The sequence below is a fragment of the Myotis nattereri genome (genome assembly GCF_964212035.1).
Source record: "Myotis nattereri genome assembly, chromosome: 3".
Classification (NCBI taxonomy): Eukaryota; Metazoa; Chordata; class Mammalia; order Chiroptera; family Vespertilionidae; genus Myotis; species Myotis nattereri.
The window spans coordinates 209220066-209246721 of record NC_138077.1 but is presented as its reverse complement, the minus strand read 5'-3'; the positions used below and the strand labels follow the sequence as shown (position 1 = coordinate 209246721).

The 26656-nt window shown below is 50.5% G+C and overlaps 1 protein-coding gene across 1 annotated transcript; it reads left to right on the top strand.

The window, feature by feature from the left end:
- Nucleotides 1–11773: 11773 nt before the first annotated feature.
- On the top strand, nucleotides 11774–24520 carry LOC308517182 (arylacetamide deacetylase-like 3; the record flags this gene model as incomplete). Its single annotated transcript, XM_081088243.1, has 4 exons — nucleotides 11774–11938; nucleotides 17298–17514; nucleotides 21438–21501; nucleotides 23746–24520. 4 exons carry the CDS (start codon nucleotides 11774–11776, stop codon nucleotides 24518–24520), a joined length of 1221 nt encoding a protein of 406 aa, XP_080944369.1.
- Nucleotides 24521–26656: the final 2136 nt, after the last annotated feature.

Genomic DNA, 26656 nt, shown 5'->3' with positions numbered 1-26656 from the left:
AAAGACTCAATAGTTTCAAGATGCCATTTCTTCCCCCACTTCATCCATAGGTTCAATGCAATCCTCGTCAAAATGCCAGCCAGTTATTCTGTGGATTTTGGCAAATGGATTCTCTAAAGTTTACATGGAGAGGCAAAAGACCCCAAACAGCCAACTCAGTATTGAAAGAGAAGAGCAGTCAGAATCCTGACACTGTGTATCTTGAAGACTTACAATAGGGCTACATCACCAACACCGTGTGGAATTGGTGAAAGAAGAGGAAAATAGATCCATGGAGCAGAATAGAGGGCCTAGAAGCAGACCCAGGGAAATATAGTCAACTGAGTGTTGACCAAGAAGCATAGGCAACACAATGCAGAAAGACAGGATCTTCAGCAAATGGTGCTGGAACAACTGGATGGCCACATGCAGAAAAGAAAAGGAAAAAGAATCTAGACACAGACCTTATACCCTTCACCAAGAGTAACTCAAAATGGATCATAGACCTAAATATAAAATGCAAAACTAGAACCCTCCTAGAAGATAGCAGAGGACAAAATCTCGGTGACCTTGAGGGCGGTGATGACTTTTTAGATGCAGCACCAAAGGCAGGATTCATGAAAGAAATAACTGATAAGTGGGACTTCATTAAAAGTCAGAGTTTCTGCTCTGTGAAGACGTTGTCAACATAATGAGAAGACGAGCCACAGACTGGGAAAAAATGTTTGCAATAGACACATCTGATAAAGGATTACTATTCAAAATAGAAAAAGAAGTCTTAAACTCAACAACAATAAAAAAAGAACAATCTGATTTTAAAAATGGCCAAAGGACCTGAACAGACAGACACCTCGCCAAAGAAGATCTACAGATGGCAAATGAGCATGTGAATAGATGCAGGAGGCAGCTTGTTTAATTGTTGCACATTAAAACAACAAGGAGATATCGCTACGCACCTGGTAGGATGGCTCACATCCCAAACCCTGACAACACCAAATGCAGGTGAGGAGACGGAGCAACAGGAAGTCTCATGCATCGCTGGTGGGAATGCAAAACGGGACAGCCCCTCGGAAGACAGTTGGGCAGTTTATGAAACTAAACATACTCTTAACATGTGATGCAGGAACCGTGCTCCTTAGTATTTAGCCAAATAAATTGAAAACTTATGTTCACACAAAAACCAGCACATGGATGTTTATATTAGCTTTACTCATAATTGCCAAACTTGGAAGCAACCGAGAGGTCCCTTAGTAGGTGAATAGGTGAAATGAACGGTGGTCCATCCAGATAATAGAATGTTATTCAGAGCTAAAAGTAAATGAACTATCAGGCCACGAAAAGATATGGAGGGACCTTCAGTGCATGCTACTTAGTGAAAGAAGCCGATGTGAAAACGCTATGTGCCATATGATTTCAACTCTATGACATTCTGGAAAAGGCGAAACTATGGAGACAGTAAAAGGACTAGCGGCTGCCAGGGCTTAGGGAGGAGGGTGGGTGAGTAGGCAGAGCACAGAAGATGTTTAGGGCAGTTGTACTATTCTGTATGATAAGACAATGGCATACACGTCATTATACATGTGTCAAAACCCATGGAATGTACAATGCTAAGAGCAAACGGACTGTGAACTATGGACTTTGGCTGGTAAGAGCGTGTAGGTTCATTAATGGTAACAATCTGATTGTAACAAAAGGTACCACCTGGTGCAGGGTGCTGATAGTGGGGGGGAGGTTGCACGTGTGTGTGTGTGTGTGGGGGGGGGGGGTAGCAGGGGATTATGGGAATTTTCTGTACTTTCTGCTCAATTTTGTTGTGAAGCTAAAACTGCTCTAACAAGAGAACAACATAGACTGATGAAAAGAGACAGATCCAAAGACTGAGAAACAGCGATCAGGCTATCAATCCCCAGAAGGAAAGTAGGGGAGGGCGGGGGTAAGGGGAAGAGATCAACAGAAGGACTTGTATACATGTATATAAGCCAAACCAATGGACATGGACCACAGGGGGATGGGAGCATGAGTGTGCGGGGCAAGGGGGGGGGGAGGTTGGGGGTTAATGGGGGGGATGAGGACACATTTGTAATACCTTAACTAATAAAAAAAAACCAAAAAAAACTGCTCTAACAATAAAGTTTATTAATTTTTAAAATATATTTTTATTGATTTTAGAGAGGAAGGCAGAGGGATAGAGAGATAGAAACATCAATGATGAGAGAGAGAATCATTGATCGGCTGCCTCCTGCACGCCCCCCACTGGGGATTGAGCCCGCAACCCAGGCATGTGCCCTTGGCCAGAATCGAACCCGGGACCACTCAGTCCACAGGCTGATGCTCTATCCACTGAGCCAAACCGGCCAGGGCTAATTAATTTTTTTAAAGCAATGGGAAAGGCCAGGCCAGTTTGCTTCTTTGTAAAAGATTTAATGCAAACCTACTGTGCGCACCCCATCCGCCGGGGCTTTTCTGTATCATTCCATGGGACGTCAGAGGCAGGGAGAATCAACGCTAACATGAGGTTCGTTCTGTTTGCTTCATCGTTGAACCTGAGCTAAGTGTGTCATGTTTTCTGACACGTATCCATGGAACTGGGACAGGCTAACACGTTCGTCTGCAAGCAGGATAAAACCTCAGACGGAGATTATAGTTCTTGAGACACACATTACATGCCTCTCCCTCCCCTGGGGCTGTGTGAAGGTTTGTCAGTAAAGGCTGCAGGAGGGTATTGAACAGGACAGGGTTATCTTCCGGGTCCTGGTGCGCTCCTCAGCAATTTGCGGTTCCTCTAGAACCGGACTCCTGTAGCATGAAGCTCTCCAGCCCCCGGGTCCTGCAGGGGGTGGCCTCCGGGTGCCTGGCTCCTGCCGCACACGGTGCCCGCCCACCCAGTGGCCAGGGCTTCCCTTCGTACCACTCAGGCAGTTTGGCAGCAGGTGCCACTAGTGAGGCACTTGCCTATGAAGGGCTCTCTTGGCACCCCTTCCAGTGAGGTATGGCTATGCTCTTGGTAATAAGGTCTGGCCCTGGGAGAAGAGGTTGTTCATTTGACCTTTGACTCCTTGTTTCTGTGTCCTGGTTGGACCCTGACTAATACAGCATCCAGAGAGCTTGCTACTTTCTGCTCACCTGGCCCCATCAGCATGGTGTCATCACTGCGATGTTTGGTGGAATGTCATGATCATGATCTCTGTATACTTTATACTTCCACAAGCTTTATACGTGTAGATAGCACACTATATACCGTACTTCCTGCAAAAGCGTGATGGACAGAGCTCCGAGGTGAGGCTGGGAAGGTGTACTGTTGACTCTCCCAGATGAAGGCAAATGGCTCTGGTATGCCTTACACGGTGGGGTGGAGGTCGGTGGCTGCATCCCAAGCCAGGGCTGGGTTTGTGTGCTCCAATGGAGATGCTACAGCTGGGACAGCAGCTGCACTCAGTCACTGCAGAAGTCTAGGAGACCTCACAGTCATTCTGCAAGATGGACGACTTCTGCCCATTCCAACATGGTGAGTTCAGTTGGGGTGTGCGAGGTGCTTCTTGTACATCTTTTATGGTGGCATTAATCTCTGCAGTTCCCTGGGGGGTGCAGTTCTCTGCTTCTGGTTTCCTCTGCTAGGGAGGGGAAGACCCAGGCCCTTCCAGTTAGCGCTTTCTGCTCCATGCCCTTCCTCTCTTAGGTCACAGAGCCCACGTGGGAACGCTGCCAGTTTCCAAGTTCCTATTCCAGTGATACACTCAGGAACTGGGAATACAGATGTCCAAGTCTGTGGGCCAACAGGCCCTCTGTGAGTTGGACTTGGGGCAAGACTTCTTCTGTCACCTGGTCACAGTGAGCCCCACTGTGACTAGGGGAAGCCACAATAGCGCTGCTGGTCCCGGGATCAGTGTCCATTCAGAACTGGTGTCTACACACCTGTCAGAATGGCTATCATCAGTAAGTCAACAAACATGTACTGGAGAAAAGGGAACCCTGAACACGGGTGTGGGATGGTAAATTGGTGTAGCCACTGTGGGAACCAGTATGGAGGTTCCTCAAACAATTAAAAATAGAGCTGCCATATGACCCAGCAATCCCACTTTTGGGTACTTATCTGAAGAAGTCCAAAAACACTAATTCGAAAATACACCTGCACCCCTATGTTCACTGCAGCATTATTTACAACTAGAGGCCTGGTGCATGAAATTTGTGTGCGGGGGCGGGGGGATCTCTCAGCCCGGCCTGCACCCTCTCCAATCCAGGACTTCTGTGGGATCAGGCCTAAACCGGCAGTTGGACATCCTTCTAGCAATCTGGGACCGCTGCTCCTAACTGCTGCCCTGCCTGCCTGCCTGATCGCCCCTAACTGCTCCCCTGCTGGCCTGATTGCCCCTAATTGCTCCACTTCCTGCCTGATCGCCCATAACCACCTCTGCCTTGGCCTCCGCCACTGTGGCTTTGTCCGAAAGGATGTCCGGAATGACGTCCGGAATATTGTTTGGCTGTCCAGTCTAATTAGCACATTACTCTTTTATTAGTATAGATAGGAAAGATATGGAAGCAACTTAAGTGTCCATCAATAGACAAATGGCTGAAGAAGTTGTGGTGCATATATATACACAATGGAATATTACTCAGCCATAAAAAAGAATGAAATCTTGCTATTTGCAACAACATGGATGGACCTGGAGGGTATTATGCTAAGTGAAAGAAGTCAGGCAGAGAAAGACAAATATCACATGATTTCAATTATGTGGGGAGCAGCTACAGTGTTTGGACAGGTTCAAATCTTGGACTAATGAGGGCACAGTCCTCTCATGGCCCTGTGCAAGTCCCAGTTTGGAGGGCAGGGCCCTCCCAGCACAATTATAGCCAACAGCTATAGCTGTAAGCTTGAACCTATGGTCTGAACACGTGGCCCCACATGCCTGAGTGATGTAGGCTTGATAGAGTTCAGGTGCATGTAGTTGAGTATGATTGAAACCCACGAGCATGTTGTAAACATCTTGATTACGCCCTTACTTTGCCTGTGGCATCAGCTATAAAACAAAGACAAGGCTTGTGGGCGTGGTTGCTGTCTCTCAGAGAAGCAGCGTCCCGCCGAGACCCAGCTTTCATTCTCTTGTCTGTGTTTTCTATGCCTTTCAGCTGCCCCCGCTCAGGTTCACCCTTGGCCGTGCTGGCGCGGCACACAATTATATGTGGAATCTAGAAAACAAAATAAATGAACAAGCAACACAGAAGTAAACTCATGGATACAGAGAACATTTTGATGGTTGCCAGATGGGAGGGGCTCTGGGAAAATGGGTGAAAAAGGAGAAGGGATTAAGACATGCCAAGTGCCAATTGTAAAAACAGCCAGGGGGATGTCAAGCACAGCATAGGGAATAGTCAGTAACATTGGAACAATATAGCCAGGTGGGCACTAGACTTATCAGGGTGATCATTTAGCAAGTTATATAAATGTGTAATGACTATGTTGTACACCCGAAACTAATATAATATTGTACGTCAACTGTAATTAAGAAATTGCTTAAAATGCAAAAATAAATGACAAAAAAACAAACTGTAAGCAAGAGAACCATGTGGGATGGGTGTTGGGGGGAGCGGGGGGAGGGGGGAGTTCCCAAATGGTCTGTGTTTCCTTTCCTCCAGGCACAGTCACTCTGGTGAGTGGCTGCAGCGCCCTGCAGGGAGGTCTGGGAGGAAGGATTTGTGGGATACAAACACTTGAGGGGAAATGCAGACTCCTTCCTCGAGGGGACCTGGCCTCCTCTTCAATCAGGGGCTCCGGATCTGTGAACTGATTTAGGTTTGGAAACTGGGTGAGAAGCCACGCTCTCCACTTTGGTGCTGGGCTGCCTGTGCACCTGGGGAAGCGCCAGGCTGGTCAGGAGGCAGAGGGAGAGGGTTCCCATGGGAGGAACAGACGAGGCCTAGGGGTGGCTAGTTTGAATAATTGCGGGGCTCCCGGACATAGGTGCTGTCCCTAGTTGTTCGGAACCTGGCCGTGGGTGTTTAAGTCGGGGGAGAGTGGCCTGGAGTGTGACAGATGGACTGAGGAGGTGTTCGGAGGTGTGGGCTCTGGATTAGCTGGTTTGCATGTGGAAAGCCCACTCATGGGTGTGCTGTTTTTGTTTTATTTGTGTGTTTTTTAAAAAATATTTTTTTTATTGATTTCAGAGAGGAAGGGAGAGGGGGAGAGAGAGATAGAAACAACAATGACAAGAGAGAATCATTGATCGGCTGCCTCCTGCACATCCCACACGGGGGATGGAGTCCTCATCCCGGACATGTGCCCTGACTGGGAAGTGAACCATGACCTCTTGGTTCATAGGTCGATGATGTTTACTCTCTCTAGCTAGCCCCTGGCTCACTCTGGCAGGGACAGTCCCTTCTGGATCAGCAGGGTCACAGATGTGAAAACAAAAATAAAAAAATCATGGCTAATACAAGGCATATGAAGCTGATTCCGTACCCTGAGTAGGTCAGGTCTGTGAATAGAGCCAGGAGGGGAGAGAATGGGGTGGGGCGAATGCCTCCCACCTGAGATGTGTTTTTTCTCACCCGGCTGGATGTGGCTCACGGGCCAGCTCTCTCATCCCTGATTTTATAGCTGAGACAAGAGCACAGGGCATCCTGTATGACTTTTGCAATCCTAGGAGCCCAGCTAGGGTTTGGGCTTGTGACTCAAAAGGCCCCGCCCTGCAGCCTGCCTCCTGGGCATAGGTGCCGGGGCTCCTCTCCTGTAGGGACAGGGCCTCCCCAGGTAGAGCCCTGACGCTTTACACAGGGGTGCCCTTGAGTTCTATCGAGTCTTAGCTTTTTTAGCCGAAAAAGATGGCAGGGGGTGGGGATAGTGGCCACCGGGAAGGTTCACTATAGAAATGGAATAAATGAACTGGGATCAATGGTGTGCACACTGTGGCTGTGCAGTAAGTTGACGCTACCTGACTTCTTGGTCCAGGCAGTGGGCGATGGCTCATGAACATTGTTGCAGCGGAAAAATGAGCAAAAACATTCCATTGGAAGAGAGAGAAAGGACACCAACCCAGCTACAGAAACTGATCTTACATTCATGTATGTGTTAATTCCCATTTCAAAAAAAATGGGAGTTAACACATACGTAAATGTAACGTCGACTTTTCTGTGGCTGAAAAGTCGACACAGCTGAAGTGGAGAGGTTGCTGAACTGGTCACCAGATGAGCCCGAAACCTGGCAGCAGCAGCTGGGGAACTCAGAACAAGTGTCGCAACCTCTCTGGACCCTGGTGCTCTCACTTATCAAATTGGTTCCCCTTTCGTTTTTTCATTCTCTGACTTTGATAAAACCCAAGCGAGAGCTGATTTCATTTTGCTGTTTACTTTCTGGCTGTTTGGAGTCTCCATTTGGGGGCTTTGCAGGCAGGTCAGTGTGACTAGGACAGGGGGAGCAGGGGACAGTGGGGGGCATCAGAGAGGTGTGTGTGTGTGTGTGTGTGTGTGTGTATGTGGTGGGGGGTGGCGGGGAGTCACGTAGGGCCTGGAGGATTTCCTGAGGCCTTTGGTGTTTCCCTGAAGCCACATGGAGGGCCCACTGGTATATGTAGTCCAATGAGAGTCAACTCCCCATGCTCTGCCTTTGAGCAGATGATCCTGTTTGCAGAATAACCGATCGAGCTCCCTAATTCAGTCCCAGCCAAGTCTGGTCATAAAACTAATCAACTGATTTCTGTGGGATGTTTGTGGCCACCGTGTTCCATCCATACCTTCTCCGCCCTCAGGGTACTATTACCATAGGCTTACCTGTGGCCTGTATCCTTGAGCATGGCCTTTGTCACGCTTAGAGATGGACGCATGGAATTCCTGCCAGGCACGTGGCAAACACTCAAGAAATCACAGAGAAGGCAACCAGTCTTTGCGGAGGGCCTCTCTCACCCGGGAGGCCCTGTTTGCTGTACAGAGTAAATACTTACTCAACAAGTATTCGTCAGGTGGGTGAAAAATTGAATCGATGAACAGTGCCGTCTCCCAGCTTATCCTTTCTACCACGCCTGGAATCCGTTCTAGCAGCGCCTTAATGAAATAGGCCACCTGGACTTATTCACCAGCAGATGCGAGATTCCTTATCTTCAATTCCAATATCCCGGCCAGCAGCTGGGAAAACGGAGGGATGTTTTCATTACTTGTTTGGCAGCCGGATCTGACCCGAGCCCATTTGTTGGTGTGTTCAGATTGCAGTTGGGATGACGGTAGCTGTTGGCCTTACTTATTTCGCTTACATCAGTGGCTCTCAACCTTCGGGCCCTTTCAATACAGTTCCTCATGTTGTGACCCGACCATAAAATTATTTTCGTTGCTACTTCATAACTGTCATGTTGCTACTGTGATGAATCGTCATGTAAATATCTGATATGCAGGATGGTCTTAGGCGACCCCTGTGAAAGGGTCGTTCGACCGCCAAAGGTTGAGAACCACTGGCTTACATCAATGTTCATAGGTTTGCTCCAGAAATCTTCATGTGTGCAAACTGGAATTCTTTTTCCCGTGTCCTGCTGGGTTGATATGCATTATGCCGTCTATGCACCACTTACGTTATCTTGTTACAGCTACTAAAGGGTCAGAACCACATAGGGATCATAATGAGATATCACCACACTCCCACCAGATTGGCCAACATGGAAAATAGTGACCACATCAAGCGCTGGCAAGGATGCGGAGCAAACAGATCGCTCGTTCATTGCTGGTGGGAATGTAAGATGGTGTGGCCTCTCTGGAATGTCCAACCATAGAGGAAGGAGCCGATTTCGATGGAGAGACTCCAGGTGAGTATGGGGCGGCATACAAGCAGAATGAGGAAGGCAAAGGTCATAGGCAAGTTTCAGGTTCAAGATCAGCCGTGTGTGCTGTGGGACATGACCCGATGCAGGAATAGCCCCCAAATACTACCAGGCAAGGAGTTCTGGATGTCATTGAGCAGGCTCACAGACCAAATTAAGATGGTCTAGCTAGCCAGTGATGGCGAGCCTATGATACGAACTCATTTTTTGGGTTGATTTTTCTTTGTTAAATGGCATTTAAATATATAAAATAAATATCAAAAATATAAGTCTTTGTTTTACTATGGTTGCAAATATCAAAAAAATTTCTATATGTGACACGGCACCAGAGTTAAGTTAGGGTTTTTCAAAATGCTGACACGCCGAGCTCAAAAGGTTCGCCATCACTGGTTTAGTCACAAGGTTTAAACCAGGGGTGGGCAAACTTTTTGACTCGAGGGCCACAATGGGTTCTTAAACTGGACCTGAGGGCCGGAACAAAAGCATGGATGGAGTGTTTGTGTGAACTAATATAAATTCAAAGTAAACATCATTACATAAAAGGGTACGGTCTTTTTTTTTTTTAGTTTGCCCACGGCTGGTTTAAACCCATTTAAAACATAGCGAGAAGCAAGGGGAAAGAGAAGGCTAAGTCCGCCCACACTGAATTAGGTGCCGGGGGTGGCAGATGCGTACCTGTGCCTCACAGGCAATATTCACATGTCTCCTCTCGTTGCCACATCCAGCAGGAGCCCTCTTGGTGTGGTTAAGAGCACGGGAGGGGTTCCAATGAACGGACCGCGCCCGGAACCAACATGCACACTAACTCCACTGGAGAGACACAGCACCAGGTACACCTGGCCCCCAGGAGCTCATTCATTAGCTTGCTGAGCAGACGTGGCTTTTGTCAGCATCCTTTGGGAAGGACACACAGTGGGGCCATGTTGGCTGTTCCCAACGGGTGAGCAATTTAGAATGATGTGGCTGTCACTCCGGGCCTGGCATTCTCATGGCTTATCCCGCGGTCTTCCCGTGTTCTGTGTGTGGACTCCATTGTTAGTATGTTGTCCAGTTGCTATCTTGCTTGCTGCCTATCGCAAACACTTGGTGTGATCTCTGCCTGTGTCTCTAAGCTGTGTGTTTACTCACAGTCTATCCCTGACAGTGTTTTATCTAAGCCTCATGGTACCGGTTTACTGTCATCTATGCGTCACACGATTCTGAGTTTCCTTCATCCTGCTGTTCTCTCTCTTAGGAGCAGAATTGGGTTTCCTAAATAATAATCCAAACACCCATTACCCCAAGCTTCAGCTTCCATATCTTTACAATGAGTAAGAATGTTTGCCCAAGTCATCTCACAGGAAGGCATTTTCAAGAACCGTATGATGGGAAATCATAAAAATGTGGATGGATCGACAAGAGAGGAACTCGGTGGTTTCTACAAGCTTTGTGGTATGTGGACTGTGGTGGGTTGCTGAAAACGGATGCACTTGGCCTTGGAGTCAGACTTGAATTGAACTGGGTTTGAATCCCAGCTCTGCCTGCCCCTGACTGTGGACCAATTGTTTCATCAAACACAGCCTCTGTCTCCTCATCTGTGGGAATGGAAGTAACGGTGTTGTGGGTTCTGGAACTCTCCCTACCCAGCAGTCAAGGGCCCTTGGGGACCTGGGGTAACATGGAGGAGACAGGGGCTGCAGGATCTAAATCTAAATGAGTCGAAGATGGTTTCAAAAGCCATAAGCTTCACACAGATTCCATGTGTGCTGTCTCCAGGCTTTTGCAATTCCACCTCCTCTCACTTCCACCAGCACCTACAAGAAAGATAACCAAACAGAGAGAGGACCCGAGTTTTCCATGTTGCCCTTTTCCCCAGGTCATGCGACATCATCCATTCATCCATTCAATGATGGTTTTGTTGAGCACCTATAGTGTGTGCTTGATACTGGGGATGCCGTAGTGAGCGAAACGGACATGGCGCCTTGCTGGAGCTGTCATTTCCTTGGGGAGACAGGAAATAAGCAGGGAAAACAAACACATACAATTCCAAATTCTAAAGTGACTGGAAGCCCAGCTGGCATGACTAGTGGTTGAGCCTCGATCTATGAACCAGGAGGTTGCGGTTCGATTCTCCAGTCGGGGCACATGCCCGGGTTGCGGGCTCAGTCCCTAGTGGGGGACGTGCAGGAGGCAGCCGATCAATGATTCTCTCTCATCATTGATGTTTCTCTCTCTCCCTTCCTCTCTGAAATCAATAACAATATTTTAAATACAAAGAACAGCGTCTATGTATTCATTCCTCCATTCAGTAGACATTTGTTGAGCACCTGCTAAGTACCAAACCTCTGGGGATAAAGCAAGGAACAGAACAAGAATTCCTGTCTCCCCAGAAGTTATGTGCTACAGACAATAAACAAGTAAGTGAAGCATGGTACTATGTCAGATGATAATAAAAGACATAATTATAAATTAAGCAAGGTTGTGTGTGTGTGTGTGTGGCAGGGGGTGGGTGGGGTGAGGGTCGGGGGTTACAATTTGAAATAAGGTGGCCAGGGCGGCCTCCCTGGGAAGGTGACATGAGAGCAGAGGCGGCAGTAGGGGAGGGTTGAATCAGCTGACGTCTGAGGGAAGAGTGTTGCACAGAGAACAGCGCAGAAGCCCTGAGGCCTCCTGGGCGGACTCGGGAGCAGCCAGTGAGGTCAAAGGGCAGAGATGTCCGTGCCAACTTCCTAGCGCAGGGCCCTCTCTGGCCGCAGTGCCAGGATGGAGGCTGGAACCCGGGAGCCCCGGTTTCCAGCCGGGCCAGGTTGCCTACACCACTTTCTCCTCTTTGTGGGCCTTGTGGAGCCAGGTCCTCATTCGAGCCTGTGACTCACCTGGCCTGGGCATCTGGGGCATGAGGAGGTGGGGAAGGCAGGTTGTGATATAAGTGTCGGCGGTCTGCTGGCTCCACACTGTGTCAGAGGCGGCGTGTGCTGAGCACGGCCGCTGGTGGCCTCCTCAGTGGTGGAAACAGCGGGATGGCGGTCCTCCTGGCCCTCTTCGGGACCCCCTGCCTGCTCTTCCTGGGGGTTGGGCTGTGGGTGATCTGCAGCCATCTCTTCACTGTGGACATCCCTGTGGGCATCGGCCACCCTGTGAAGCTGCGGGTACTGCACTGCGCGTTACAGCTGTTGGTGGCATGGGTGAGCTTTGTCCCCTTATTTGTCCCCTCGTTGGGAAGGTTAAGGAGAGAGTTGGGAAAGCAGAGCAGAAGCTTCTAGTTGAATTAACACTAATATCCTGGTGGTAGAGGCTGACAGTGTATTCTCAAACCTGAATCGTTCTCATTAGGTAACCAGTGGCTCTCACCCTCTTCCCAGGGTTTCCCAAGCTGAATGGGCTGAGAGCCACAAAATTCAAAGAACGATTCCCATTCTCCAAGGAAGAAAAGGCCTGCTCCCCGTCCCTGGCCTGTCTCCTGTCTCACCGCATTCACCACGCTGTGAGGCCATGAGGACAGGAATGTGTTGTTCTGAATTTTGGGGGGCCCCTTACTACCCACCTGCTAGCTAGAGCTGGCCAATGACAAAATAAAGAGGCATGCTAGCAAACTAGCAAGTTAGTACAGATGAACAAAACTACAGAAGGTGGCTTTATAGATACACTAGAGGCCTGGTGTATGACATTTGTGCACTCTGGTGGTGCGGGGGGTGAGGGGGGGCGGTCCCTCAGCCTGGCCTGCGCCCTTTAGCAGTCCGGGAGCCCTCTGGGGATGGCTGACTGATGGCGCAGGCCTGTTCCCATAGTCAGACATCCTTAGTGCTGCCGCGGATGTGGGAGAGGCTCCTGTAACCACCGCTGCGTTCCCCAGATGTCAGCCCAGCTTGTGGCTGAGCCAGCACTCTCCCTGTGGGAGCACACTGACCACCAGGGGACAGCTCTTGCATTGAGCATCTGCCCTCTGGTGGTCAATGTGTGTCATAGCGACCAGTCGTTCAGTCGATTTGCATATTACCCTTTTATTATCCTATCTAATAAAAGAGAAACATGGTAATTAGCCGTACGTCCGCTACCCTACCCATTGGCTAATCAGGGCGATATGCAAATTAACTGCCAGCCAAGATGTCGGCTGGCAGCCAGGCAGCTTGAAGCGAACATGAGGCTTGCTTGCTTCAGTGACGGAGGACTCCAACATTCCTCGCCTGCCGCTGCCAGCCTCTGAGCTTGTAGTTTGAAACATTGTTACAAATATAGAAGCTAAACAAAACCCCAGAAACCTGCTTTCAGCCAGCCAGGATCTCAGAGCTGGAGTTGAAACAGTGTTTCTATTATAGAACCCAAACAAACCAGATACCTGCTTTCAGCAGCTGAGGCCTAAGGGCTGGAGCCAAGCCTCAGAGCTAAAGCTGACCCAGAATTAAAAAAGAAAAAGAAAAAAAGGAGCGGTTGGGAGCTTCAGTCACCCGCCAGCCTGAAAACAGCCCTCAGCCCCTCACCCAGACTGGCCAGGCACCCCAGTGGGGACCCCCACCCAGAAGGGTGTGTGACCAGCTGCAAACAGCCATCATCCCCTCATCCAGGCTGGCCAGGTACCCCAGTGGGGACCCCCACCCTGATCCAGGACACCCTTCAGGGCAAACCAGCCGGCCCCCACCTGTGCACCAGGCCTCTACCCTATATAGTAAAAGGGTAATATGCCTCCCAGCACCGGGATCAGCAGAGCAGTGAGGCCTCCTGGCACCGGGATCAGTGTGACAGGGGGCAGCGCCCAAACCCCCTGATCGCCCTGCGGCTCTGTGTGTGACAGGGGGCAGGGCCACAACCTCCCTATCTGCCCTGTTCTGTTCGTGATAGGGGAAGGCACCCCAACCTCCTGATCAGCCCTGCTCTGTGCCTGATAGGGGGGAGCTCCCCAATTCCCTGATCGCCCTGCGGCTCTGTGTGTGACAGGGTGCAGCACCCCAACCCCCTGATTGGCCCTGCTCTGTGGGTGATAGAGGGCAGTGCCCCAACCACCCCCCACGGGCCCTGCTCTGTGTGTGACGGGGTAGAGCCATAACCTCCCCATCGGCCCTGCCCTGAGTGTGACAGGGGGCAGTGCCCCAACTCCCCTATCGGCCCTACTCTGTGAGTGACAGTGGGGAGCTCCTCAACCCCCTGATGGGCCCTGCTCTGTGCATGACAGGGTACGGAGCCCCAACCCCCCTGATGGGCCCTGCTCTGTGAGTGACAGGGGGCAGCGCCCCAACCCCCTGATCGGCCCTGCTCTGTGCGTGACAGGGGGTGGTGCCGCAACCTCCCCATCGACCCTGCCTTGAGTGTGACAGGGTTGTGCCCCAACCCCCAATCGGCCCTACCCTGAGCATGACTGAGGGTGGCATCACAACCTCCCGATCTGCCCTGCTCTGTGCATGACAGGGGACGGCGCCCCAACTCCCCAATCAGCTCTGCTCTGAGCCCGACCAGGGGCTGCACCTAGGGATTGGGCCTGCCCTCTGCCACCCGGGAGCAGGCCTAAGCCAGCAGGTCGTTATCTCCCGAGGGGTCCCAGACTGTGAGAGGGCACAGGCCGGGCTGAGGGACCCCCCTCCCCCCTGAGTGCACAAATTTTTGTGCACCGGGCCTCTAGTATAGGATATAATTTGCCTTGGAGAGATGGAAGACTGTTCTTTTTTCTTTTCTTTCTTTTTGGGAGAGGAATGGGGAGGGAATAGAGAGATAGACACATCCATGAGAAAGAGGCATCGATCTGCTGCCTCCTGCACACTCCCTACTGGGGTTCGAGCCTGCAACCAGGGCATGTGCCCTGACCAGGAATCAAATTGGGGACCTCTTGGTTCAACCACTGAGTCACATTGGCTGGGCAAGATGGAAAACTGTTTATGTCATTAGATTCTGCTTGCTGTTCTTGGTGTGTGTAGTTCAATGAAATCCATGTAAGTAGGTCATGGGCAAGAATCGTATTGAGGTTGGCAATAAGGGTTTGCCATGCTGTTCCAAGGGCTGGCAGAAACAGCAGGTAGAAAATCCGTTTCTTAAGTCCCTTATGTAATGACCAGCGATTGCAAACGCCTGTTCTCATGGGAAACCCTTATGGAGAAGAAACCAGGAACCACAGGTTTCTTTGCCCAGGGTCAGGTGATGAACCACTCCTATCCTCTTCCTGGCCTTGACCTTCATAGTCTACAGTCCGGGTTCCCAAACACAGTGACTCCGGTTCCTCCTCTGCAGAACAGGGAAATAACAGTCCCGACTTCATAGCATGTTGTGGCGAGGCAGTGAGTTGAGTGTGCGTCTGAAGGCCCAGCACAGAGTGAGCTCTCCATAAATATTAGCCGTATTACTGTTTGTTGATTTGTTTTTTTCTATACAGATGTCTGTGTTGTACAGCTACTACCTGCCACCCGCCAGTTCTAGCTCTGAGGATCAGTGATGGCGAAAAAGTCCCAGCTAGAGTCTTCCTGCAGAGCAAGGAAGACTGGGGTATGGGAGGGGGTGGGGGGGGGGGAGACAGCAGCATACCAAAAAAACTGATTTACAGAGTGGCAAGTGCTATGGGGAAGTAAGACAAGGCAGTGGGGTATGGCAGGGCTTGTTAATGGGGTTCCCAAAGCCCCCAAGGGTGACAGAAGGCAGGGCGTCTGTGAATTTGGATGGGATAAAAATCACCCCTTTTCACTAACTTCTAATGAAATATACGATTTCTTCCCATTCTAAACAAGGGTGGTAATCCACAGCTGTGACAGCAGAAGCTGTGACTAGTCACCAGAGGGATCACATATTTTCTGAACATATTACAGAGGTGGCAGATTCTGTGAAAACTCCCGTGTGTACCCCATTCCTTTGAGATGATGATAGTATGAGACCAGCCCCCGGATCTTGCTGTTTAGTGTGCTAGTAAGGAAGCCCACATAGTATGACATCACACATTCACTTCAATATTTTGATGATCATATCAAAACTAGTGACCCGGTGCATGGATTCGTGCACATTGAAAGGAAATTATTTAGAAGGTGGCTGGTGGGGTGGGACTGGGTGAGATGGGCCGGATACACCCTGGAGCCAACCTCCCATGGTCCCTTCCTGGCCAGCTGCACCTAGGGTTGGCGCCGGGGCTCGAAGGGCATCTGCGGAGTGAGCGGGGTCCCTCTGGCAGGTGGGGTCCCTTGGTCTGGCCTGTGGGGATCAGTCCAAAACCAGCTCTCGGACATCCCCAGGGCAGGGGGGAGGTGGGTCCCGGAGTGTGATAGGGCATTCTGCAAAGTTGCTGTCTACAGGGTGTGGAACGCAAACACAAGTGTGCAGTAAACCATATTCGGGTTGACGGTGCCCTAGCAACAACATACCCCATGGCCAAAGATGGAATCGTGTGGCCCCATGAGGAATCGGGCTCCCTCCTCTCTGGTTTGGGGGTGTGTCACCTGAGAACCGCCACTGCCAAGTCACTGCAGCTCGGCAGCTCCTGCGCTGAGTGTCTGCCTCTTGGTGGTCAGTGCGCGTCATAGCAACTGGTCAGAGGGTTGGACGCTTAGCATATTAGCCTTTTATATAAATAGATAAAACTGCCTTTCTTCGCAATCCCACCTATGTATTCAAAAACATTCTGCCATGAGGTCACAGGCTTCACTCTCAGCCCAGTGGCCTCAGCACGGAAAAGGTCGGGAACCCTGGGAAGACAGTGCCCACGGGCAGACCCCACTTTGTTTTGATTTTTTTTATGATGCAAACTTTCAGATATACACCCATAGTAGAAAGAATTCCCATGTCCCCACCCCACAGCTTGAGTGACCCCTGGCCAGTCTTGCTTCATCTGTGTCCCCAACTTGTCCCTCATTCCCATTTGCTTATGAAGCAAGTCCTGGATATTGTATTTTTAAAATTTTTTTTTTATTGATTTCAGTGAGGAAGGGAGAGAGAGAGAGAGAGAGAGAGAGAAACATCAATGATGAGAGAATCATTGCTCGGCTGCCTCCTGCACACCCCACCACACTGGGGATCAAGCCTGCAACCCTGGCATGTGCCCTGACCAGGAATTGAACAGCGACCTTCAGGTTCATAGGTCGATGCTCAACCACTGAGCCATACTGGCTTGGCTGGATATTGTATTATTTTATCCAAAACTATTTCCATAGGTATCTCTAAAAGATAAGAACGCCACCCTCCCCTTTTAGAAAAAAAAACAAAACAAAACACCCCACAATGCAGTCATTATGTCTTAAAAATAGCAACAACAACTGGGAGGGCCAGGTTGGCTGGCGGGGGCATGGGTTCCTTGGGGGGGGGGGGGGGCGGGGCGGTGGTCCAAGGGGGCGTGTCCCTGGAAGGAATGTCAGGTCCGGGCCCAGCTGGAGCAGGCACCTGGTGGGGGTGGGGAGTTCCAGGTAGAGGAACCCTCAGAGGTGGCCAGAGCTTGGTCTGCAGGGCTGGGCTGTGCCTGGAACCTCCTGCTCCGGGGATGAGGGCCCGCCCCTTTGCAGAGGGGATGTGTGGTCGAGGGGCGGCAGGACTCCCAGGGACACCCCGAAATCCTTCCCACTACATTTCCTCTTCTCTGGCCAACAGGGGATGATTCTTGAGAAACTGAGAATCTGTTCGATGCCCCAGTTTGTCCATTTCGTGCACGACCTGCTGCCGTTCATCAAGGATCCGGATGTGGTGGTCACCGACCTCCTCTTCGGGACCATCCCCGTGAAGCTGTACCGGCCCAGGAGGACCTCCCGCAGCCTCCGGCCCGGCGTCCTGCTCTTCCACGGCGGCGGGGCGATCGTGGGCAGCTTCAGTAAGAGTCCTCCCCTGAGACCCGGCCTGCGGTGTGACAGGCCGAGCAGCGTGGGGGGCGCCCACGTCCCCGCATGAGGCTGCACTCCTGTCATCTTCTGGGGTCTGGACGCCCCTGTGATGACCTGGGAACCCCGGGGCAGCTAGCGGGTCCCAGTTCGTTCAGGCAGCAAAGGTACAGAATGTATTGATCTCTTTCTGGAAGGAAGAGAGCAATGGATGCCTGTGCAGGTTCCTCCCCACTATGCGAAAGCAGGGCGTCCGGAGGACAGCCTTCCTAAGCCGAAACGATGTCAAGCAAAGAAGGAATTCTCTTAGGACACCGCTTGCTAGTGGTTGCACAAAATAAGCTGAGATAAAGCCCAGATGCTGCTCAGTTCAGAGCTCTGAGCTGGAGGCTGAGATGAGGAGTGTTCCCATGGGAGGAGCTTGGCTGGGGCCACTCTCCCTGCTGGAGTGGGGGTGGGGATGGAGGTGGGGGTGGAGGTAGGGGTAGGGGTTGGGGAGGGGGGGAGGTGGTGCTGCCTCCATAAGGGCTCTCTGCAAAACAGACGCTGTCACTTTTCACCTTTTTTTTTTCTTTGTAAAAGTGAAAATCCACTTGGGACTTCCTCTGGTTAGCCAAAAACAGGTACTAGCTAATGTAGGTGTTCCGTAAAAGCAGAGTTTCGAAAAGCGGGGGGGGGGGGGGGGGGGGGGGGGGGGGGGTGCCGTCTATCCATGTGAAATTCACATAACATAAAATCCGCCGTCTGAAAGTGCACAATTCAGTGGCATTTAGCACATTCACACTGTTGTGTGGCCACCGCTTCTACTTGGTCGGAAATAAGGACTCCTAAAACATGAAATTGACTAAAACACGTCGTTTTGTTTCACATCAGGAGTTCCTTGAGACACATTCTGGGATAAACAGACGTGAAGACCAAAGATTCAAGGAAAATTAATGAGAGAAAAAACTCACACTTGAGACAATTTTATTCTCTTAATCTCCCCCTCCCCCAACTGTAGGAATTGGGGGGTAGGGAGAGGGCGGGGAACAGCTTTCTGGTGCTTTCTAGTCTGTGGAATGCCAGGATCTATTGCAGGAGTCTTTGAGAATAGGGGTTGGATGCAGCCATGGTGTGGGTATGTCTGCATACTGAAGGACAGGAACAGCAGGTATTGACTAATTTTTATCCTCACCTGAAGGTATTTTTCATTGATTTGAGAGAGAGAGAGGAGATGTGAGAAACATTGATCACTTTCCTCCCTACTCACCTCCACCGGAGATCAAACCCACAACCCTTCAGTGCACAGGAGGACACTCCAACCAACTGAGCCACCCGGCCAGGGCAACATTGAATTTATTAATTAATATTTACAATTATTAGTATTTACACGGCAGGCACGGCGGAAGCCCTTTGTGTGCATTATCTCATTGAAAACCCCCACGCCCTTTGATGATCACTCTCCCCATTTTACAGATGAGAAAAACTCAAGCTTCCGAGAGAGAAGGGACATGCCTCACACTGCTTCAACCCAAGTGCAAAGGAGGCAACATAGCCCTCGCTGGTTTGTCTCAGTGGATAGAGCATTTGCCTGCAGCCTGAAGGGTCCCGGGTTTGATTCTGTCAAGGGCACATGCCTGGGTTGTGGGCATGTAGGAGGCAGCAGGTCAATGATTCTCTGTCATCATTGATGTTTCTCTCTCTCTCCCTCTCCCTTCCTTTCTGAAATCAATTTAAAAAATATATCTCTATATATAAAAGGCGAATATGCAAATTGTCCACTGGGAGTTTCACCAGGAGAGCAGGAGTTGGATCGCTCGCTATGATGTGTGCTCACCACCAGGGGGTGGTGAGGAACATGGCGAGTGACCAGCGGGGGCAGCAGGGCGCTGAGGGAGTGAGGGAAGAAGGAGGCCAGGAAGCAGGGAGGCCAGGCCTAGGGACCCTACCCTGCATGAAATTTGTGCACAGGTGGGTTCTGGCAGGCCCACCCTGATCGGCTGGCCAGGGGGAGGGGATGAGGGCAGTTGGCCAGCCAGCCCTGTGCCCTGGTCAAACTCCTGGTTGAACTCCCGGTTGAGGGGACAATTTGCATATTGGTATCATATAGGACAGTGGTCGGCAAACTGCAGCTTGATAAACCATGGCTCACGAGCCACATGCGGCTCTTTGGCCCCTTGAGTGTGGCTCTTCCACAAAATACCACATGCGGGCGCACACATACAGTGTGATTGAAACTTCATGGCCCATGCACAGAAGTCGGTAATTTTGTGGAAGAGCCACACTCAAGGGGCCAAAGAGCCGCATGTGGCTCATGAGCCACGGTTTGCCGACCACAGATGTAGGATATTATATATATACTAGTGGCCCATTGCACGAATATTTGCGTAATAGGCCTTCCTTCCCCTGGCTGCTGGCACTGGTTTTCCTCCGGCACCTGGGACCCAGGCCTTTGGTCTGACTGCAGCAGCAAGGCTTGGCTTCTCTGCTCCTGCTGCTCCCAGCCCCTCCTTTTTTTTCCTTTTCCAGTTCCTCGAGCAGAGGCCAGGGCTGGCTGGATGCCTGGGTCGCCCTTGGTGACCCAGGCCCCCAGCTACTCCTTGAGTGGAGCCCAGGCCCCCAGCCCCTCCTTGAGGGGAGTCCAGGGCCAGCGGTAAGCTTGGCTTCCTCTGTCTCCGGGAGCAACCTAAGCCTCCTGCTCGCTCCAGCTCTGTGACTGCCACCATCTTCAGTTGTCTTCAATCTTTGCCCCGAGCCTGTATGCCGGGGTTCTTGTCCCAGCATCAAGAAGGGTTCAGGAATCTGGAAAAGGGGCTGTGCATAGATGGCATAGAAATCCAGAGACTAATCAAGAGTCTGGAGACGAGATATAATTTTGAAAGGCATTGGGGGTCAGAGGACCTTCAGCTAAAGGAACTGAAGACTCCCTCCTTGTCTAGGACCCTTGCTTTTATTAACACAATTTGTCCTAAGGCAAGGTAGAGATAATATACTTCAAAGAGTAAGTTTTCAAAGGGTACAGAAGCATTGTCAGTTTGGGGGAATTAGCCTACGGCTGTTCAGGTGTTTGGCCAGTAGGAGGCAATAACATGCAGATTAAGGTGCCCTTTAACTGTCTGGCAGTCACAATCAGTTTCCTATTCAGGTTTGGGGAAATGCCTTTAGCCATTCCCAAAAGGTGACTACATGTGTGACTCAACCCTGTTGAGTCCCCAAGTCTCATCAACCTTTTGATGAAACTCTTGAAATTATGACATGCTGGAATTGGTCCCTGGCACCTGCATATGCAAATTAACCACCATCTTTGTTGGGTTAATTTGCATAGTCCCTCTGATTGTCTGGTGGGTGTAGCAGAGTGGCGGAGTGACGGAGTGATGGTTAATTTGCATGTTTCTCTTTTATTATATAGGACTAGAGGCCCGGTGCATGAAATTCATGCATGGGGCGGGGGGGATCCTCTCAGCCCGGCCTGCACCCTCTCCAAACTAGGACCCATTGGACATCCCTCTCGCTGGCTCCTAACTGCTCACCTGCCTGCCTGCTTGATTGCCCCTAACCACCTCTGCCTGCCAGCCTGATCGCCCCTAACTGCCTTCTCCTGCCTGCCTGATTGCCCCTAACCGCCTTTGCCTGAGCCCCGCCACCATGGCTTTGTCCGGAAGGAGGACCGGATGACCAGAAGATGTCTGGTTGACCCAGTCTAATTAGCATATTACCCTTTTATTAATATAGATATGAAAAGGAGGCAATGTAGAGATCCAAACTTGGGTCTGAATCCAGAGTTCACACACAGAACCGCTGTACTGATGGCCTAACAGATTCTCAGATATTGTCAATGAACATGCACGTGGTGGCTGTCAGTGAGCAGGGGCTGCCGATGATGGCTAAGGAAGCCACTAGCTTTCCTAGTGAATTAAGAAAGCCTCTTATTTTCCAGAAATGTACCACACAATATGCTGTCGTTTGTGCAAGGAGAGTGACTCGGTGGTTTTAATAGTTGGGTGAGTAAAGGGGAGAGTGGGGAGGGCCAGAGAAACCATGCTGTGACCTGGAGTGAGGGGGTGGGAGGTAGGGACTCAGATAGCAGGGAGTTGAAGGACATCAGGAACACGGACATCACCGAGGAGGAGAGGAAGGAAGAGGGAGAGACGGAGAGGCAGAGAACAGGCCCTCCTTCCTGTGGGCAGCCCGTGGGTATGCTTCAGTGGGGCTTCTGTGTGTGGCACCATTTGGAAGCTGGGTGGGGGGTGGGCTGCGTTAAGCAGGCCAGCTGCCGAGCTTCACAGTGCAACACTTTCGGGTGGAATGCTCTTGGTTGAGCAGAACAGCCCGGGACGTCTCTCCACTAAATGCCCACAGAGCTCTGAGCCATCACCAGGACAACCACAAGCACCATCACATCATTTCCAAGTGCTCTCCGGAGGGCAGTCCACCCTGGCGAGATCCATCAAAGGAAGGGAGAAAAATTAAAAAGCCACTCTCTCTCCTAACTGATTTTGGAGAGTCACCCACCCAACTTGGAAAGGTGGTGAAGATGGTGGACATGGGGCAGGAGAGATCTGGGCAGACCCCCTCCCTGGGAAGCCCCCCTCCCTGGGCCTCCATGTCAGGCAAACTGGACATATATGAGGAGTGGTCACTGTCGTGGTGTGGCCTTGTCCTCCTGCCTAACACATGGTCCCACTGGGGCTGGGAGATGCCTCTGATGGCCCTTCTCCTGCAGTTTTGTTGAAATGCACGCCCCAGGAAGAAATACCAATTGCCAACGTCTTGGTGGGGCTCCATTTCCCGGCTTTCCTGTGGCACAGCTAGCTGAGTAGAGTGAAAAAATAGATGTCAGTCCCGGCTGAGGGAGAGAGACCCGGATAGCACGTCACCTTACAGTTCTTGGCTCCAAAACTGTTTCTGCAGGGGGAATGGAAATCTGGATCCAATGGTTGGCCCTTACATATCGTACTGCTCTGGTTGTGCTACCCAGTGGTCGGCAAACTGCGGCTCGCGAGCCGCATGCGGCTCTTTGGCCCCTTGAGTGTGGCTCTTCCACAAAATACCGACTTCTGCGCATGGGCCACGAAGTTTCAATCGCACTGTACATGGGCGCTCGCACGTGGTATTTTGTGGAAGAGCCACACTCAAGGGGCCAAAGAGCCGCATGTGGCTCGCGAGCCGCAGTTTGCCGACCACTGTGCTACACCAAGAGATGGTCAGTAAAATGTACCAGCAAATACCTGCAAGGAAGTTATGTTGTGACTCCCAGGGAGACAGGGTTTAGGAGTGAAAGCGTTGCCGCCCCAGGCAGCTCAGAAGAGGGGCTTCAGAACGGACAGGGCTGGCAGAAGCTGTGTGGATCCCATAAAGCATTTCCTAAGTGAGAGGCCAGCATTTAGAAGAGTGAAATTTCTCTCCAAACTCAGATTTCTGGAATCTCTTGAAAAATGCCAGGCTGGCGAACCCGCGTGACAGCTGCCCCTGCGTGAAGCCAGGGGCTGGAGTTGGGGTGGTTGATCTGAAGGAGGTGCATACTAGTATGTTATCTGCTGGCAATTGGTGGTATCTAAGTCAGTGGTTCTCAACCGTGGCTGCACATTAGAATCACCTGGAAGCCTTTTTAAAATCCTGATTTCTGGGCCTCATCCCCCGGAAATTCTGTTTCTTTGTGACTAATGTTGTGGCCCCACCCCATCACAAAGAAACAGAATTTCTGGAGGATGAGGCCCAGAAATCAGGATTTTAAAAAGATTCCCAGGTGATTCTAATGTGCAGCCATGGTTGAGAACCACTGATAAGTCTTCAAGAGGCGAGGCCACAAACACCTGTGAGCACGGCAGCCTCATTTACAATCTAAACCCAGGCCAGCTGCTTGTAAGAGGAATCCAAAAAACAGGGAACAGGTGTGAGCCGGGGCAGCCCCAGCAGGTAGGTTCTGAGGGAGGGGGCTCCTGGTGGTGATAGCTAAGCTGTGGGCCAATTGGTGGATGGCAGGGCTCTTGAGGTCACAACGTGTCCCCTAACTTGACCTGGAGACAGTGGGACTAGCAGCTGCCGCTTACAGAGCCCATGTGCCTGCCAAGCACTGAGGACTTTCTGTCTCTGAGCTCATTTAAGCCCCAGACCTTAACTTCAACTGCTCAGATCTCAGAAGGAGGAGTTCATGGAAGAACTTGGAGCCCAGGATGCTAGGCACAGGTGTTTGGGGGCTCTACTGGGGCGATGAGTGTAAACCATGTTCCTTGATTCCCTTCTAGATACCGCTTGGCACCCCAGCACAGGTTCCCGATGCCAATAAGAGACTGCCTTGTGGCCACCACCCACTTCCTGAAGTCCCTTGACATGTATGGGGTGGATCCAGCCCGGGTTGTGGTCTGTGGTGACAGCGCGGGAGGGGGAGTGGCCGCGGCAGCTTGTCAAAAATTTGTGGATCGTTCAGATCTGCCCAAGATCCGGGCCCAGCTTCTGATCTACCCCACTCTCCAAGTCCTGGATTACCAGCTGCCTTCCTTCCAGCAGAACAAGAATGTCCCACTGATCACTCTAGATTTTGCCTTCCTCTGTATGTCTTATTACCTGGACGTGAGCCCCCAGTGGAAAAACGCTATCCTGAAAGGCGCCCATATGCCTGCCCAAGTCTGGGAAAAGTACAGGAAGTGGTTGGACCCCGAAAACATCCCGGAGAGGTTTAAGAAGAGAGGCTACCGCCAGGTGGTCCGTGCGCCCCTGAATGAGGCTGCCTACCTGGAGACAGACCTCCTCCTGGATTTGCTGAACTCGCCCATGCTTGCAGAAGACGAAGTAGTGTCTCGGTTCCCGGAAGCCTGCATCGTGAGCTGTGAGTATGACATTCTCCGGGACAATTCACTGCTGTACAAGAAGAGACTGGAGGACCTGGGCGTCCCAGTGACTTGGCACCACATGGAGGATGGTTTCCACGGGGTGCTGAACACCCTCGGCATGGGCTGCCTTCAAGTCCCCTGTGCCACGAGGATTCTGAGGGTCATGGTCCAGTTTATAAAGGGGCTGTGAGCATCTCTCCCTCCCCCGGGAGCTGTGAGTGTAGGTCCCGCCATCATCCAGTGCCTTATGGACCTCTCTGTTGCTGATGGAGGTGGTGCTGAGTGGGGCTAGGGGAGAATATTGAGATTGCTGTCTTCTTCTTTAAACAAACAAACAATCCAATCAAAAAATGGGCAAAGGACCTAAATAGACACCTTTCAAAAGAGGACATTCAGAAAGCCAAGAGACATATGAAAACATGCTCAAAGTCACTAATCATCCGAGAGATGCAAATCAAAACAACAATGAGGTACCATCTCACACCTGTCAGACTGGCTATCATCAACAATTCAACAAACGACAAGTGCTGGAGAGGATGTGGAGAAAAAGGAACACTTGTGCACTGCTGGTGGGAATGCAGACTGGTGCAGCCACTATGGAAGACAGTATGGAGTCTCCTTAAAAAACTGAAAATGGAACTCCCATTTGACCCTGTGATCCCACTTCTAGGAATATATCCCAAGAAACCAGAAACACCAATCACAAAAGATATATGCACCCCTATGTTCATAGCAGCACAATTCACCATAGCTAAGATCTGGAAACAGCCTGAGTGCCCATCAGTAGATGAACGGATTAGAAAATTGTGGTACATCTACACGATGGAATACTATGCTGCTCTAAAAAGGAAGGAACTCTTACCATTTGCAACGTCATGGATGGAACTGGAGAGCATTATGCTAAGTGAAATAAGCCAGTCAATGAAGGAAAAATACCACATGATCTCACTCATTCATGGATAATAGAGACCATTATAAACTTTTGAACAATAATAGATACAGAGGCAGAGCTGCCTCAAACAGATTGTCAAACTGCAGCGGGAAGGCCGGGGAGGGTTGGGGGGCAGGAGGTAGGGGGGTAAGAGATCAACTAAAGGACTTGTATGCATGCATATAAGCATAACCAATGGACATAAGACACTGGGGGATAGGGGAGGCTGGGGGACTGTCTAGGGCAGGGGGATAAAATGGACACATATGTAATACCCTTTGTAATACTTTAAGCAATAAAAAAAAAATTAAAAAAAAAATTTAAAAAAAATTTTCTTTGAAAAAAAAAATAAACAAACAAACAAACAAAAAACACAAAACAACAAAAAACACAGCCTGGTCAGTTGAGCTTTGATCAATGAGCCAGAAGGTCATGGTTTGATTCCCGGTCAAGGCATATGCCCAGGTTGTGGGCTAAATCCCCAGTGTGGGGCGTGCAGAAGGCAAGCTGATCAATGATTCTCTCTCATCACTGATGTTTCTATCTCTCTCTCCCTCTCCCTCCTTCTCTCTGAAATCAATAAAAATATTTAAAAACAAATATATATATTTTTAATCACACAAAGTATATTTTTGTCTTATTTTATTTTTTTGTTAATCTTCACCCAAGGATATATTTCCTCCCCCCCCCCCATCATTGAGTTTTAGAGAGAGTGGAAGGGGGGGTGGAGAAACAGAAACATCAATGTGAGAGAGACACATCAATTGGTTACCTCCCACACATGCTCTGACCAGGCTGGGGATCGAGCCTGCAACCAAGGTACGTGCCCTTGACTAGACTCGAACCTGAGACCCTTCAGTCTGCAGGCTGATGCTCTAACCACTGAGTAAAACTGGCTAGGGCACCATCTTCTTCTTGCTCCATGTTCTAGAACAGGGGTGGGCAAACTTTTTGACTCGAGGGCCACAGTGGGTTCTTAAACTGGACCGGAGGGCCGGAACAAAAGCATGGATGGAGTGTTTGTGTGAACTAATATAAATTCAAAGTAAACATCATTACATAAAAGGGTAGGGTCTTTTTTTTTTTTAGTTTTATTCATTTCAAACGGGCCGGATCCAGCCCGCGGGCCGTAGTTTGCCCACGGCTGTTCTAGAATCAGAGAATGCATGTTTCTGATGTCTGAAGGGAGAGCAGTAGATGTGACAGGTTTGGGGGGGAGGGTGGGGGTCTTTGTCTGTGTGCACCATTGGGAAAAATGGTCAGCAGTGGCCTTTTGCGAGAGTGAATGAGCATGTAAGGCAGCAGTTCTCAACCTGTGGGTCGAGACCCCTTTGGCGGTCGAACGACCCTTTCACAGGGGTCGCCTAAGGCCATCCTGCATATCAGATATTTACA